Below are 12772 nucleotides of genomic sequence, written 5' to 3'. Positions count from 1 at the left end.
GAGGGGGGAGGCTGGGAAGGGATGTGAAGGGTAAACAAAGGAGGAGGCTGCAATGCTTGGTAAGAAATGTACGCATTATCCTGCCCATGTAATTGTAACTCCTCTGTACAGTATGTTCACAAATAAAATTAAATTAAATTAAAAAAAAAAGAATTAGGATTTACCCAGGATGGGCAGGAAGGCAATCAACTCTTGCAAGCCTTACACATACACAGCAGCCCTGCAACAGAGAAGTCTCAGATGGGCCAGGAAACCTAGCCTGCCACCCAGCTTATCAGTATTCTCATAGTTCTCAGCTTCTGCCTTCTGTAAAGTACTGATGGTTCTGTCTGCCTGCATCAAAACTTCCCAAAAAAAGACACCATAATGAAAATGGACACATGAAAGACTAAGAGACATTATTTGTACCCTCTCAAACAGACAAAGGGCAATATCTGGAAACTAAGCCCAGGTTTATGAGTAGCTATGATTACAGGTGTGAACCACTGGTGGCTAGCCAAGCAAAAGATTTTAAAATTAAGAATCCAACCTAAAAAATGAGCAAAGAACATGGGGTAAACAATTCACATGGAGAGAAATACAACAAATGAATATATAATCTTACAAGTCATCAGGGCAGTGTGCATTTAAACAATGAGACATCACTTTAAACTTGTAAAAATGGACAAATTAGAAAGATGGGTAATATTTGGTATGAGGCTGTGGAAAGACAAAGTACAAGTATACAGTAGAACTAAAAACTGGTCTAGTATTCTGGAAAACTATATGGCAAAATATAAAAAATTAACTCATTAATTCAAGGATCTTAATTCTCCATTTGTTCAGGCAAGAGTGCGTTATTCTCCAACAGGGTCCTAGGAAAAGGTACCAGAATATACTTCAGAACTTGTAACAAGACTAGGCCAACAAGTCAGGGGTCTTTTCTCAAGGGAACTTCAATGCATAAAAGGTGACAGATGTCTAACTCTTAACACAGCACAGCAGTGAGAAAGTCCAGGCTGGATAAACACAAGGAACATGACTGAATTTTCAAAATATGGAGATGACTAAATAAAGTAAATTAATGACATACACACCTCCATGTCATTGACAGCTATTAAAAAGACACATGCATTAAAAAAAAAGACCCATAAAAGCCAGAGGCTGGTGGCTCACACCTGTAATCCTAGCTACTCAGGAGGTTGAGATCTGAGGATCACAGTTCAAAGCCAGCTTGGGAAGGAAAGTCCATGAGACTCTTATCTCCAGTAAACCACTCAGAAAACCGGAAGTGGCACTGTGGCTCAAGTGTAGAGAGCTAGCACAGAGTTCAAGCCCCACAACCAAAAAAAAAAAAAGATAAAAGAAAAGACCCATCATACTTTATAAGAGTCAATAAATATATCAAGACAGCCAGGTGCTGGTGGCTCACACATGTAATCCTATCTACTCAAGAGGCTGATATGTGAGGATTGAGGTTCAAAGCCAGCCCAGACAGACAAATATGAGAGGCTTTGATTTCCAATTAACCAGGAAAAAAAGCCAGAATGGAGGTGTGACTCAAGTGTAAAGCACCAGCTTTGAGCAGAAAAAAGCCAAGTGAGAATATGAGGCCTAAAGTTCAAGCACAAGTCCTGGCACAGAAACACACACACACACAAAAGACATACATAAAATATATCAGACTGGAGAAGGATGAAATTGGCTTTTGGACTGGGGATAGAAGGAAGAAAAGTTTAAAATAAGGGAGGATCCTTGCCAGGTGCCAATGGCTCATGCCTGTAATCCCAGCTATACAGGAGGCTGAGATCTGAGTATCATGGTTCAAAGCCAGTCCAGACAGGAAAGACCATGAAACTTATCTACAACTGACCACCAGAAAACCAGAAGTAGAACTGTGGCTCAAAGTGGTAGAGCACTAACCTTGAGAAAAATAGTTCAGGGACAGCACTCAGGCCCTGAGTTCAAGCCCTGCAACCAACAACAACAACAACAAAGGAGATCTTGCACAGATAGGTAATCATAAAGGGTGATGGAGCAACAGAAGGAGTCACTTATTGCAATGCTCCTGAGATGGGGAAGGGGGAAGGGAAAAGAAAACACAAAATATCAACTGTGCACCCTATATGACTGGAGAAAATGATATATGTAATGTTTCCCTCTGACCATGTTTCTAGATCAAATCCCTGTGGTCCTGAAGTATGGTAGAATTTTCATCCTGTTAAGAGTTAAAACCCTAAGTTTAGATGTTTCCCAAGGACAGATGTGGGGGGGGCAGTTTAAGAGAGAGAGAGAGAGAGAGGCCCAAGGAATGACCTCTTACAGAATGAACTTGCAGTGTTGAGAATACAACAAACTTCCGATAACGCTGTGGGTGGAGACTGTTTATTCTTCTCTTTCTTTTTATGAGAACCAGTCACACAGGCCACTAGTGGCTAAGGATGGATCAGGTCTGGGATAAACACAAGTCTGCCCTCCCTCATCTGCTCCCCCGAGCCCCACATAAGCAGGTTGTGGTCAGCAGCAGGGGCTCCCTGTCCTTTGAAAGGCCATGTCAGCCTGGCCACAGAGCAGGATCTCCTACTGGATGGGGCTTAGACTCGTAACCTTTTGGGCTCTATTCTAATAACTCTTAGTTTCTTTCTGTTTCATTGACAAAAGAGTTTCCAAGTCCCTTATGACATGGACAGGATAGGTATTATTTTTCCCATTTTATATTTGGAACTGGAGAGCCAGGAAGAGAAGAGATGATTCACTCAGGGTCACTCAGGTTGTTAGAGGCCAGACCAAGGCTGGAAGACAACTCCCTGACTCTTGGGCCAAATGGGAGTTTGACTTCATCCTGGCTGCTCCAGAGGTCAGTCTTCTGGGATTACACATAACAAGGACCAGGAGGACAGGACAACAAAATCCTTGAGGGGCGGGGGGAGGGAAGATGCTATCCATGGAAGTGGTTATTTTCATGCTAGGAAAAATTCAATATGGGTTAAGAAGAAACCATCGAATTCCCTTATTGTTAAGCAACGTGTCAGACACTACATTGCCACCAACCTGCACCCACTCGTGAAAGAGTGTGGCAGGAAGGAAACAATGAGTAGGCAGTTAAGTGGGTGAGGGAGGGTTGGGAGGCAGGCAACAACCCAAGAACAAACCTCCTGAGACCTGAGTCAACTCTACCACACTCTCTCATCTCAGAAAGGATCATCAATCAAATGCCTTCGCATTCGCTGATGATACACTTGTATTTCCAATGGTCGAAATTTCAGAGTCTCTGCTTTCTCCCTTTAAAGTTACAACCGTCACACTTGCTTACTTTCCAATCAATACATAGATGTAACTACTTAATAATGGAGCTTATTCTATTTTCTATTTGAAAACCTAGAAGCTGGACACAATTTCTTTTGGGAAGTTTCTAGATTATAATTGCACTTAATTGAGTATAAATGAGACAGTAGCTGAGGGGGAAATCTATTTGAGCAGCAATCTGAGCTCTTATTTTCTGCTCTAGACCACACAGGAGAGTCTCAGATAAATTTCTAATAGTTATCTGGTGTGCTCAGTAATTTAACTACACATACATTATTTTCAGCATCATGGACATTTCTTATCAGGATATTTTTCAAGGATAGGGCCAACATCCCTTTAGAAATCAATTCAGTTTGAAATTTTCCAACGATAGCAAAACAAACAGGTAGAACAGGAAAAGGCAGTAATTCAATGGGGGAGACTCTCCAAAAGGGGAAGAGTCCCTACTTATTGGGTGGTATAGCCACCCCTCTATCTCTGTGGGAGGACCAATGCTTTGTGCTACCCTTGGCCATGAGCTGGAGCCACTGTGGTGATCGAGGCTTGTGCTGGACATACTTTTCTGACAGAGTTCCTGGTGGTGGCCACACAGGATTGCCAGCCACACTCCCTGAGGAAATGACCCAAATAGCTGGAAAAGGGAGGCTCCAGCATGTTAAGGGCCATGCTGTGTAGGATGAGAGGCTGATGGGACGTGTGTGCGCTCATGTGCGTGAGCACACGCATCAGTACTAGGGCTTTATGTCAGGACCTAGGCACTGAGCTTTTTCTTACTAATTGGAAATAAGTCTCAAGGACTTTGCTGTATGAGCTGGGTTTGACCCAAGATCCACAGACCTCAGCCTCCTGAGTAGGTAAAGTGACAAGCTTGAGTCACCAACACCAGGCAGGTCCTTTCTATCTGCTGGAAATTTCAAGCTCAGGGGAGGAGGAAACTATCCAAAAGTTCAGGAGTCCTGGGAAGGAAGACAAAGGTGCTACAATAATATAACATGTAGGGTCAAGAGATCCCACAGTGAGTTCCACCTTGATGGGTTTGGGAAACTGGAAACCAAGGGTGTTTTTGCAGTCATTTCAAGGAGCAACTGGATAATAGCTGCTTGAGGATTAGAAGTTTAAGCTCCAGACCTCACAGAGCAAAGGGGTACGGGGCAGAAGATTTCTAAGGGGGTGACACCTGCTGAGATCCTTGAGAAGTCGGACAGCAGTGTCGTCACAAGGGATCTGAAGTCAGGTAGACCTAGATCCAGAGCTAGGTCCCCCTCTAGACCTATTGCCTAGTCTATGACGTGGGAACAATACTGCCAGCCACCCTGGGTGGCAACAGGGACCAGGCCAATCCAGACAAGAGCTGGAGACCTTACCAGTGAGCTCTAGGTGAGCTACAGCTATTAGTGCCACTCCTTGGGGTGCTCAGACAGCCTACTGAGCACAGGTGGACTCCTTTGTCCCCAGGGATGCTGCTCAGCCTCACCCTCTATTGAATGGACACATTCCACAAGACAGGAACAGCTTAGGGCCTTCCCTAAGATTGGAATTACTGTCCCGGTGCAGATGGGGAGCCTGTGACTTAGAGGTCACTGTGTCATCAAAGCCTCCAATAAGGAGCTTGGGACTCTGCAGAATGGATTGCTTGTAACACCTGTGGGTGTTACAGTGAAGATGGAACCTGCAGGACAGACACTACCAATCACAGTGGTGCTGATGAAGCCACCTGCTAGACTCTTCTGGACAAACATAAGCCTGGTACTGTCCAGGCTTGTTCTCCAGTCCCTTTGCCCAAGTCCAGCCTCCCTTCAATAAGACCACACAGTCAACAGGCTAGAGATGCAAGCTCTCTCTGCTGCAATGTAGGCAGCTAATGAAGAAAACAAAACAAAACAAAAAGCCATAAGCCCACAGGTCGACTACAAATGGAAATTCACATCCAGACCCACATCAATGGCTGAGCAGTTAAATGCCTATCCTTGGCACATCAGTGTTGAGAAGTAAAAGTGCCAAGGACTGTTACACTGGTTCTAGAACCTAGAGAGCTGTCTTACCAATTTGTGCCATTTCGTGGTGGGAAGGAAGTAACTGGGAACAGGTAACCTTATCATTGTGTTACCTCTGCAAACCAGCTGGCTTTCTTTGACCAATAACACTGGCAATTTAGTTTTATCAGTCCCTGGACAAGTATCCAAGAACAAAATACAAAAATCACCCACTGATTTAACAGCTATCCATCAAACACCAGCTCTATTGAAGGTCCTGAGAGGATACTAGGGATACAATAGAAATCAAGTGTTGAGACTGCCTTCAGGAAGCTAATTATTGAATAGATGAGGGAGATGAACAAAATGCCTTAGTGCCATTCCATGGGCACAGGTGATCTTCCATTTCCAAGTGGCAGCCTACAAGCAAGCCCTCAGGTGACAAGAGACATTTAAAAATAAAATTAATGTGATTTTGATTTTTTTGTAAGCTGTGAAAGTAGGTGGTTGCCTAGGGGTGTGGGAGAGGGATCAGAATTTCATTGGAATTCCTCAAACTCACAGGTTAATGCTGCCTTTATTTGTAATCACATATTAATGGGATGCTATTCAATGCTCAGAGCCTCTAGATTCAAACAAAAGTAGCTATGCTTGAGAATAACGGAAGGTAGAAAACTTGAAACCTTGGTGACTACCTGCTGAAGAAAGAGCTGAGGTTCTCTCCCAAAGTTCTGGGCTGGAGAACTGAGGAACCCTGGAGGGGAGAAGCCAATGTGTTTGCTTTGAAAGGGAAGTGAGATATCCAGAGCCAGCCAGATGTATGCGCTGTCTGGATCCAGAGTTTTCATGGGCTTGGAAGCCAATAGACATTTATTAGGCAACAACTTGGCAGGACAAATCTGTCTGGAAGCTTCAGAGAGAGTAGTAGAAGGATGGGCAGGAATGAGCTCACCCAGGGAGTGGAGTGAAGGGCAGGGAACAGAATGCTGAAGAAACCCTACAGTAAATGCTGGATTTAGAGGCTGAGGAAGCTCACTCAAGAGATGGAGGGAGGAGAGAAATCAGTGAAATACGTTGTCCCCAAAGGCCAAGGAAGAGAACTCATAACAGGAGTGGTCCAAAGTGTCCAAAGCTATAGAAAGAAAGAAGAGGCGAACAAGGAAAGCACAATGGATTTAGCAAGGAAGATGGTCATCTGTAATCTCTTCTAGAATGTTCCAACACAATCCTGAGAACAGAAGCCAGACCGCAGGAGTGACTGGAAGTAGAAAGGTCAGAAAAGACCCCTTTGAGAGCTGACACTATCAGGGATGGGCTGGTGGCCACAAGAGGTCAGGAAAGCCAAGAAGTCCCTTTGGCTTGTTTCACAGTAAGATGTTCCTTACTTACAGGTCAAGGAGAAACCTGTTACAAGGGAATGTGTGAGGCATGGCAAGAAGGAGTTGAGGGTACAGAATGAATGTGCTCCCCTCCCCTCATGCACACACAACTTCAAGTACTGTCCTGAAGATCTCCAGTCAGCAAGTCCCTTTCCACATCCCTTCTACCTGGCAAGGCCAGACAGTAAATTAAATGGAGGAAAGATTTTAAAAGCAATGAAGGTACTGGAAGCCTGAGCAGGACCTGCCAGGGAGCCACCACCACCCCATCTCAGATCTCTCTCTCTCTCACACACACACACACACACACACACACACGCATACTTATACCCAGCATGGAGCTAGCTATAGGCGTGTGGATCTCTACAAGGCAGGATTCAGGCACCACTGAGCAGGCAGGCGGTGAGTTGGCCTTTTCTCTCCCCAGGGACATGCTATACTCAGGGAGCAGGGACAAATCTTAGCCAGGAAAAAAAAAATGTCAGATCCAGAGCAGTTCTCCAGTTAGCTAAGCCAGAGAAAGGGCCCTCACTTAGTTAACCCTCCAAAAGGCCTGACTTTATAGTTAACAGTGGGGGGGGGGGCTCCCCACCCACCATGGGGCAAGTCTGGGTTCCCAGCAGCATCCAGCATTGGCTCAGGCAGCCTCTGGGTGGGTGTGGGTGTGTGTGAGAGAGAGAGGCCAGGGCTGCCTGGCGAGCACGCGCGCACCACGGGCGCCCCTCTCTGGGTGTCGGTGGCTATGACTCCTAGGAGAACCTGCGAAAGTCCGGTCAAGTAAGAAATAAGAGAGACAAGAGCTGGCGTGGGGAGCCCTTCCGGAGCTGGAACCCCAACATTCCGCGCCTAACGAGGGAGCTGCACACTCGGAGGTGACCAGTTCACAAGATACCACAACCCACCGTGGGCCAGAAAGCTCGCCACTCACTGTCTTGCCAGAGAAGGGGTACACTTTCCAAGAAGGGCCGCTGGGGCTCTTGGGGTGGCCGAGGCCGAGGCCAAGGCTTCGGAGGTTCCATCCGTGGTTTAAAAAAAAAAAATCAACGAAACAGCCAGTGCTGTGCTAAGGCCGGAAGGTCCAGGCCCGGGCAGCAGGTGTTTGGGATTTTCTTCCCTAGTGAGTGTCAGCTTCTGGCTAAATGAGGCTCCGGGCACAGGTTTGGACCCATCTCCACCTGGGCACTCGGAACTTTCTAGGCTGTGGCTCGAGGTAAGCCACCAAGGGTGCTGTGAGGAAGCCGATAGGGAACCAATTGAGGCCAGTAGCCTCCACTGAGGAGTGGAGGTTTGCGAGCCTCTCTGGCGACCTGTACTCCGCAGCCACACATCGGGAAGTTCCGGGACTCTCCGAGCCCGCCAGGTCTGCCCTCCTCCTGGACTCGATTGCCCGGAGCGGGTCCCGCCGCCCGCGCCACCGCTGCCGCAGCCCGGGCGCTCGGCTGCAGCAGGGCGCGGGAAAGGGCACTTTGGCGCGGAGTGGGAACCGAGAGGAAGGTGGCGGCGCGGAGCCCGGCGGCGACACTCCCTCCTCCGCCCCGGGGCATAACCCGAGCCCCGAATCCTTCCTCCTCCTCCAGCCCCCACCTGTGCCCTCCTGTGAAGATTGCGCGGGACCCCCGACCAGGGCGCGCCCGCCCACCTGCGTCTCCTCCCACTCCCGTCCGAGCGCGGAGGGCGGGGGACATTTGGGGAGGGGGGTGGCGGCCGCAGTCTCCAGACGGCTCAGGAGGGGGGCAAGGGCCAACGACAGAGCAAATGGGCGGGGGCAGGGGAGGACAGACCCCCGCAGACGCGGATACGCGGAGGGGGCGCGCCGCTCCGCGCCAGCCCCCAGGACGGGCGTGCCAGGCAGAATGGGGAGCTGGGGGAGTAGGGCTCCCGGAAAGTTTATCGGGGAAAAGCCGGGCACCTTGGGGGCTGGGCGCCCCCCAGGTCCAGGCACCTTCGCAACCCCGGGCGAGGATGTCAGTCTCCCAGCCCCCCCCCCACCTCCCCTCCCATACACACACACCGGCCAGATCCGGCCAAGTTGCGGCTGGGGTTGGGGAGAGCCGTGAGGGTGGGGGGCGAGGACGCGGTGGAGGCGGGGAGGTGGGATGGCGGATCCGGGCAGACACGAGCGAGAATGAGGGTTGGCAACTGGGGGAGGGTGGGGGGCGGGGGAAGGGACTGGGACCGCGTCGGAGATGGGTGGGCTCGGGGCTCGGGTGGGGCGCGCGGCGGCCGCTGGCTCCCTGGCTCCCCGGCACGGCCGGACTTACCCGCGGCGGCCGAGGCACTCAGCAGCCCCCAGCCCAGGAGCAGTAGCAGCGGCGGCGGCGGCGGCGGCAGCGGCAGCAGCGGTATTGGGCGGCCCCAGCGGCTCCCCGCGCCCGGCACGAGTGCCGAAATCCCGGCTTCGCCGAGAGCCCTCCCCGTGGGGCAGCCGCAGCGCCCCAGCTCCCGTCCCCGCGAGCGCGGCATGGCGCGGCCGGCAGCCCGAGGGAGAGGCTCCGCTCGCCGCCGAGGAGAAAGGAGGTCAGGAGAGCTCAGGAGCTTTTTTTTTTTTTTTTTTTCCTCTGCTCGGGAAAAAAAAAATCCCGGTACGCGGGAGCCCTGAGCTTCTGCGGCTGGAATGAACCAAGTGTCCGCCCGGCCGGGGAGAGGCGCGCTGCGCTCTCGGAAATGACTCGCTCCAATCCCGCTTCGCGGGGTTCGCGCCGGGGGGGCGGGGGGGGGGTGAATTATCCCCGGATTAATCACTCCGGAGCCGCTTCTCCGCCGCTCCAAAGGCTGGGGGTGGAGGTGTAAGCCAAGGGAGGGGAAAAAATATATATAAATTGGGGTGGGGGGGTAGGGGGGAGGCTCTTCCTCAGCGCCACCTCCACCTCCAGAGAAACCACAAATTACATCTAAAGGATTGTTTATTCCTGTTTGTTTTACCATGGACCGGTGTCTTCTCTTTAAGTTCAGTCCTCGGGTTTTCTTATAAGATCACCATGGATAAGACAACCCCCCACCATGCACACACAAACACGCACAGTTGACACACACGCACGCACTCATACACTCACGCACATACACACATGCCTCTTCCACGTTTGGAAATTGAAATGCTGTCTGGGAACGGTAACCAAAAAAAAATAATTTTTTAAGACGCGTTTCCTCTCCAAGTCGTGGCTTTTCGAAGCTGATTATAGGCAGTGGTGGTGCTGGTGGCTTTGAACTTGCAACCTTGGGCTTCGGAGGCGACGCCTAAGCGCCTCATACACCATAGCCTCTCGTACCCCTTTCCAGGATAGGGGCGTGTGTATGTAGTTGGGGTTAAGAATGGGTGGGCACGGGGGGAGTCACCTGTTCCTTGAACCCCAGGGGGCTCCTACCCTAGCTTAAGACAAACATCTCTGGGTGGAGAAGAGCGGCTATGTGCGCGGGGTTGGGGGTGGGGAATGAGGTTGGTTGGAGGGCTGTGCGTGAGTTACTTGTACAATTTATCCTCACATTAAATAACCAGACCCTCTGATCCCCCTCTCCTCCATCCTCTCCCAGCCTAGGCTCCAAAATCAAGTGAGTTTCTCCTGAAAATCGGAGCCATTTCTCCTCCCCCCTTCCCCCTCCCCCTCCCTCCTTGGCAGCGACTGCCTCCAAACCCCAAGGGCTCGGCCCAGGTCCCCACCCCATCCCCCACCCCGACTCGGCTGCCGTCTCTGTCTGGTCTCTCTACCCTCGGCTCCTCCGCCAGTCACGATGGCTCCTGCGCTGTCTACGCCAAACTCTCCGGCAGCGCGCAGAGACGCTGGGGGAGCTGGGGCCGGGGGTGGGGGGCGGAGGACGCAGGAGGGGACCACGAGCTGCCAGGCCCGCGGAGGAGGCCCCGGCTGGCGGCTGGAGCGCGCGCGCGGCAGAAAGGCACCTGCGCAGGGGCGCTCGTACCCCCTCGCCAGGGGCACCCAGGAAAGGTGCTTTAAGGGACTCGCAGAGCCGCCTCGCGATTTGCCCAAAATCCGAGCTCCGGCATCTCCAAAGGCTCCGCGGGCACTAGCGGGGTGACCGGACAGGGGTATTTCCCCATGTGGAAGGGCGAAGAGAGAGACTTCGGGGTGGCAAGCCTGGGCTGGCAGGGGAGGGGAGACCCCAGAGGGCCGGGCATCCTTGGGGATGTATCCGGAGGGATGTGCTGCTGGGCTATGGTGGTATTGGGGAGGTCAAGGTTGGCGACCCAGGTTGGAGGAGTGGGGGCAGGGCCAGCAGAGTGGACCTCTTTTCCATCCTCTACTCAAAACTTGCTCTCCAGGCCCTCACTTTCGCCGCGTGCTTGCTGCGGGTCTTCCTCCCTCCTCCCTACCCCAAGATGTTCCGGTTTCCCAGCATGAGCTCATCTCACAGCTGGGGAGTTCGCCCGCCCCGTGGGTGCCCTCCCCCCCCACCCCCGGGCAGGACAGACGCCTCAGAAATGCAGGCCCCATCCCCACCCCCAACACATTTGCTTTCACGCCCCTCCCAACACCGCCTAGCTGGGTGCCAAGAACCAGCCCAAGCAGCCAGAAAGCCTCAGTGAAAGGCCTGCTTTATGTTGCTGGAGCAGTGGGGAGGGGGCTTTTTCTTCCCATTGTCCAACCCCAGCCCCTGAATGACAGCAGCCAGTAGCCACTGGCCAGGCCTGCCCACCAGCCCTGTAGAAGGAGTGCAGCCAAGAGTGGATGTTGGCCTAAGGGCTGTTGCTTGGGCCTGGTCTGGTTGGGATAGGCTCAAGGCTCCTAACCTTGGACCTTCCTCCTCTCTTGAGGTCCAGGTTCTCCTCCAGAGAAAGGAACTGGCAGTGATGCCCAGGCCCTCTCTGCAGCCCACAGCTGGGCAGAAGAGAGTCTGTAATTGTGCAACTGCCAGCCAGTGGATTTTCCCCTACCCAGAAATCTGCTCTGTGAGTACAACTGGCTGATGAGGTTTACCCTAATACCCTCCCTGGCAAAAAGGAGTTTGTCAGCCTTCTTCCTAGGGGATATGAAGGGGAGGGGCACCCTTTTCATGCCTGCAAACGACCCAGTTCCTCACATCCTCCACCACTGGTTCCCCTCTGATCTATTTGGGTCCACACATGGTGACTGACCCCCTCCTGTGCTCTGGGCCTTGAGCTCAGCTGTGCTGTGAGCCATGCAGAGAAGCAGTATGCAGGCCTGATTTGGGAAGGAAGGAGGCTGGGCAGAAGTGAAAACTCACCTCCCCAAAACATCCATAAACCCCATGGCATACTACATAAAGCCATATAGCAAGACACTTAAGTTTTTTTCTGGCCCTTAAAAGGATCAGAAGGCCAATTTAAGGAGACAAGAGGATTTGAGCTGGACCCTGACATCCCGGATTAAGACTTTAACCAGGTGAAGATTCATTTACTCAATAAATATTTATTGAGTATCATTATGTGTCCAGGTGCTTTGCTAGATAAGTAGTAACAGTGTAGTGAACAGTCCTTGACTTCATGAAGGCAGGTATTAAGTAAAAAATGCATAAATATCTAATTAAGGATGTTAATGAAGGAAAAGTTCATATTCAATGAGCGAGTATGAGACCAACTTAACAGGATGTTCTGGGAAGATCTTTGATGAGGTGACCTTGAAGGTGGGATCTAAAATGAAGCAAGATAGACCTGCAAAATGATTTAAAAAGGCCTTGGCAGATCCAGAGCACGGGGGAAGACCTTAAATAAGGAAGGGCTCCAGGTGGAAAAGAGTAGTGGTGCCAGATCAAGGTGAGCAAGGGAGAAATGCCTAGTAGATAAGGGAGGGGCTGAGGCCAGTGTTCATCCTTTGGGGTCTCATAGGGGGTGGGGAGGAGTATAAGGATTTTGTTCTGAGACAGTGGGAAATAGAAAGTGTGTTAGCTTATTAGGACTGCCACAACCAAGTGAGACAGGCCTGGTGGCTTACCCAACAGACATTTTTTTCTTCAGTTTTGGAGGTCCCCAAATAAGGTGTCCATAAAGTTGGTTTCTGTCTGATATCCATTTCCTTGAGCTTGTAGTTAGCTATCTTCATATAATCTTCTATGCAAAAATCTATGTCCTAATGTCCTCTTCTTTCTTTTGTCGTTCATGGGAGCTGAATTTTGTGCCTGGGTGCTGACCCTCAGCTCTTCAGCTCAAGGCTAGGGCCCTACCAC

The 12772-nt window shown here is 51.1% G+C and overlaps 1 protein-coding gene across 1 annotated transcript in view; it reads right to left on the bottom strand.

Annotated features, from left to right (window-relative positions):
• Nucleotides 1-9100, bottom strand: part of Csmd2 (CUB and Sushi multiple domains 2) — a 522404-nt gene extending 513304 nt beyond the window's left edge. Inside the window, exon 1 of the mRNA XM_013020489.1 lies at nucleotides 8899-9100. Within this exon, the coding sequence (XP_012875943.1) occupies nucleotides 8899-9100 (202 nt within the window). The remainder of the gene's footprint in view (nucleotides 1-8898) is intronic.
• Between the last annotated feature and the right edge of the window lie 3672 nt (nucleotides 9101-12772).

Source organism: Dipodomys ordii, unplaced genomic scaffold (assembly GCF_000151885.1).
Source record: "Dipodomys ordii isolate 6190 unplaced genomic scaffold, Dord_2.0 Scaffold51, whole genome shotgun sequence".
NCBI classification, from domain to species: Eukaryota; Metazoa; Chordata; class Mammalia; order Rodentia; family Heteromyidae; genus Dipodomys; species Dipodomys ordii.
The sequence above is the reverse complement of the archived record's forward strand: the minus strand, read 5'-3'. Positions and strand labels throughout refer to the sequence as shown.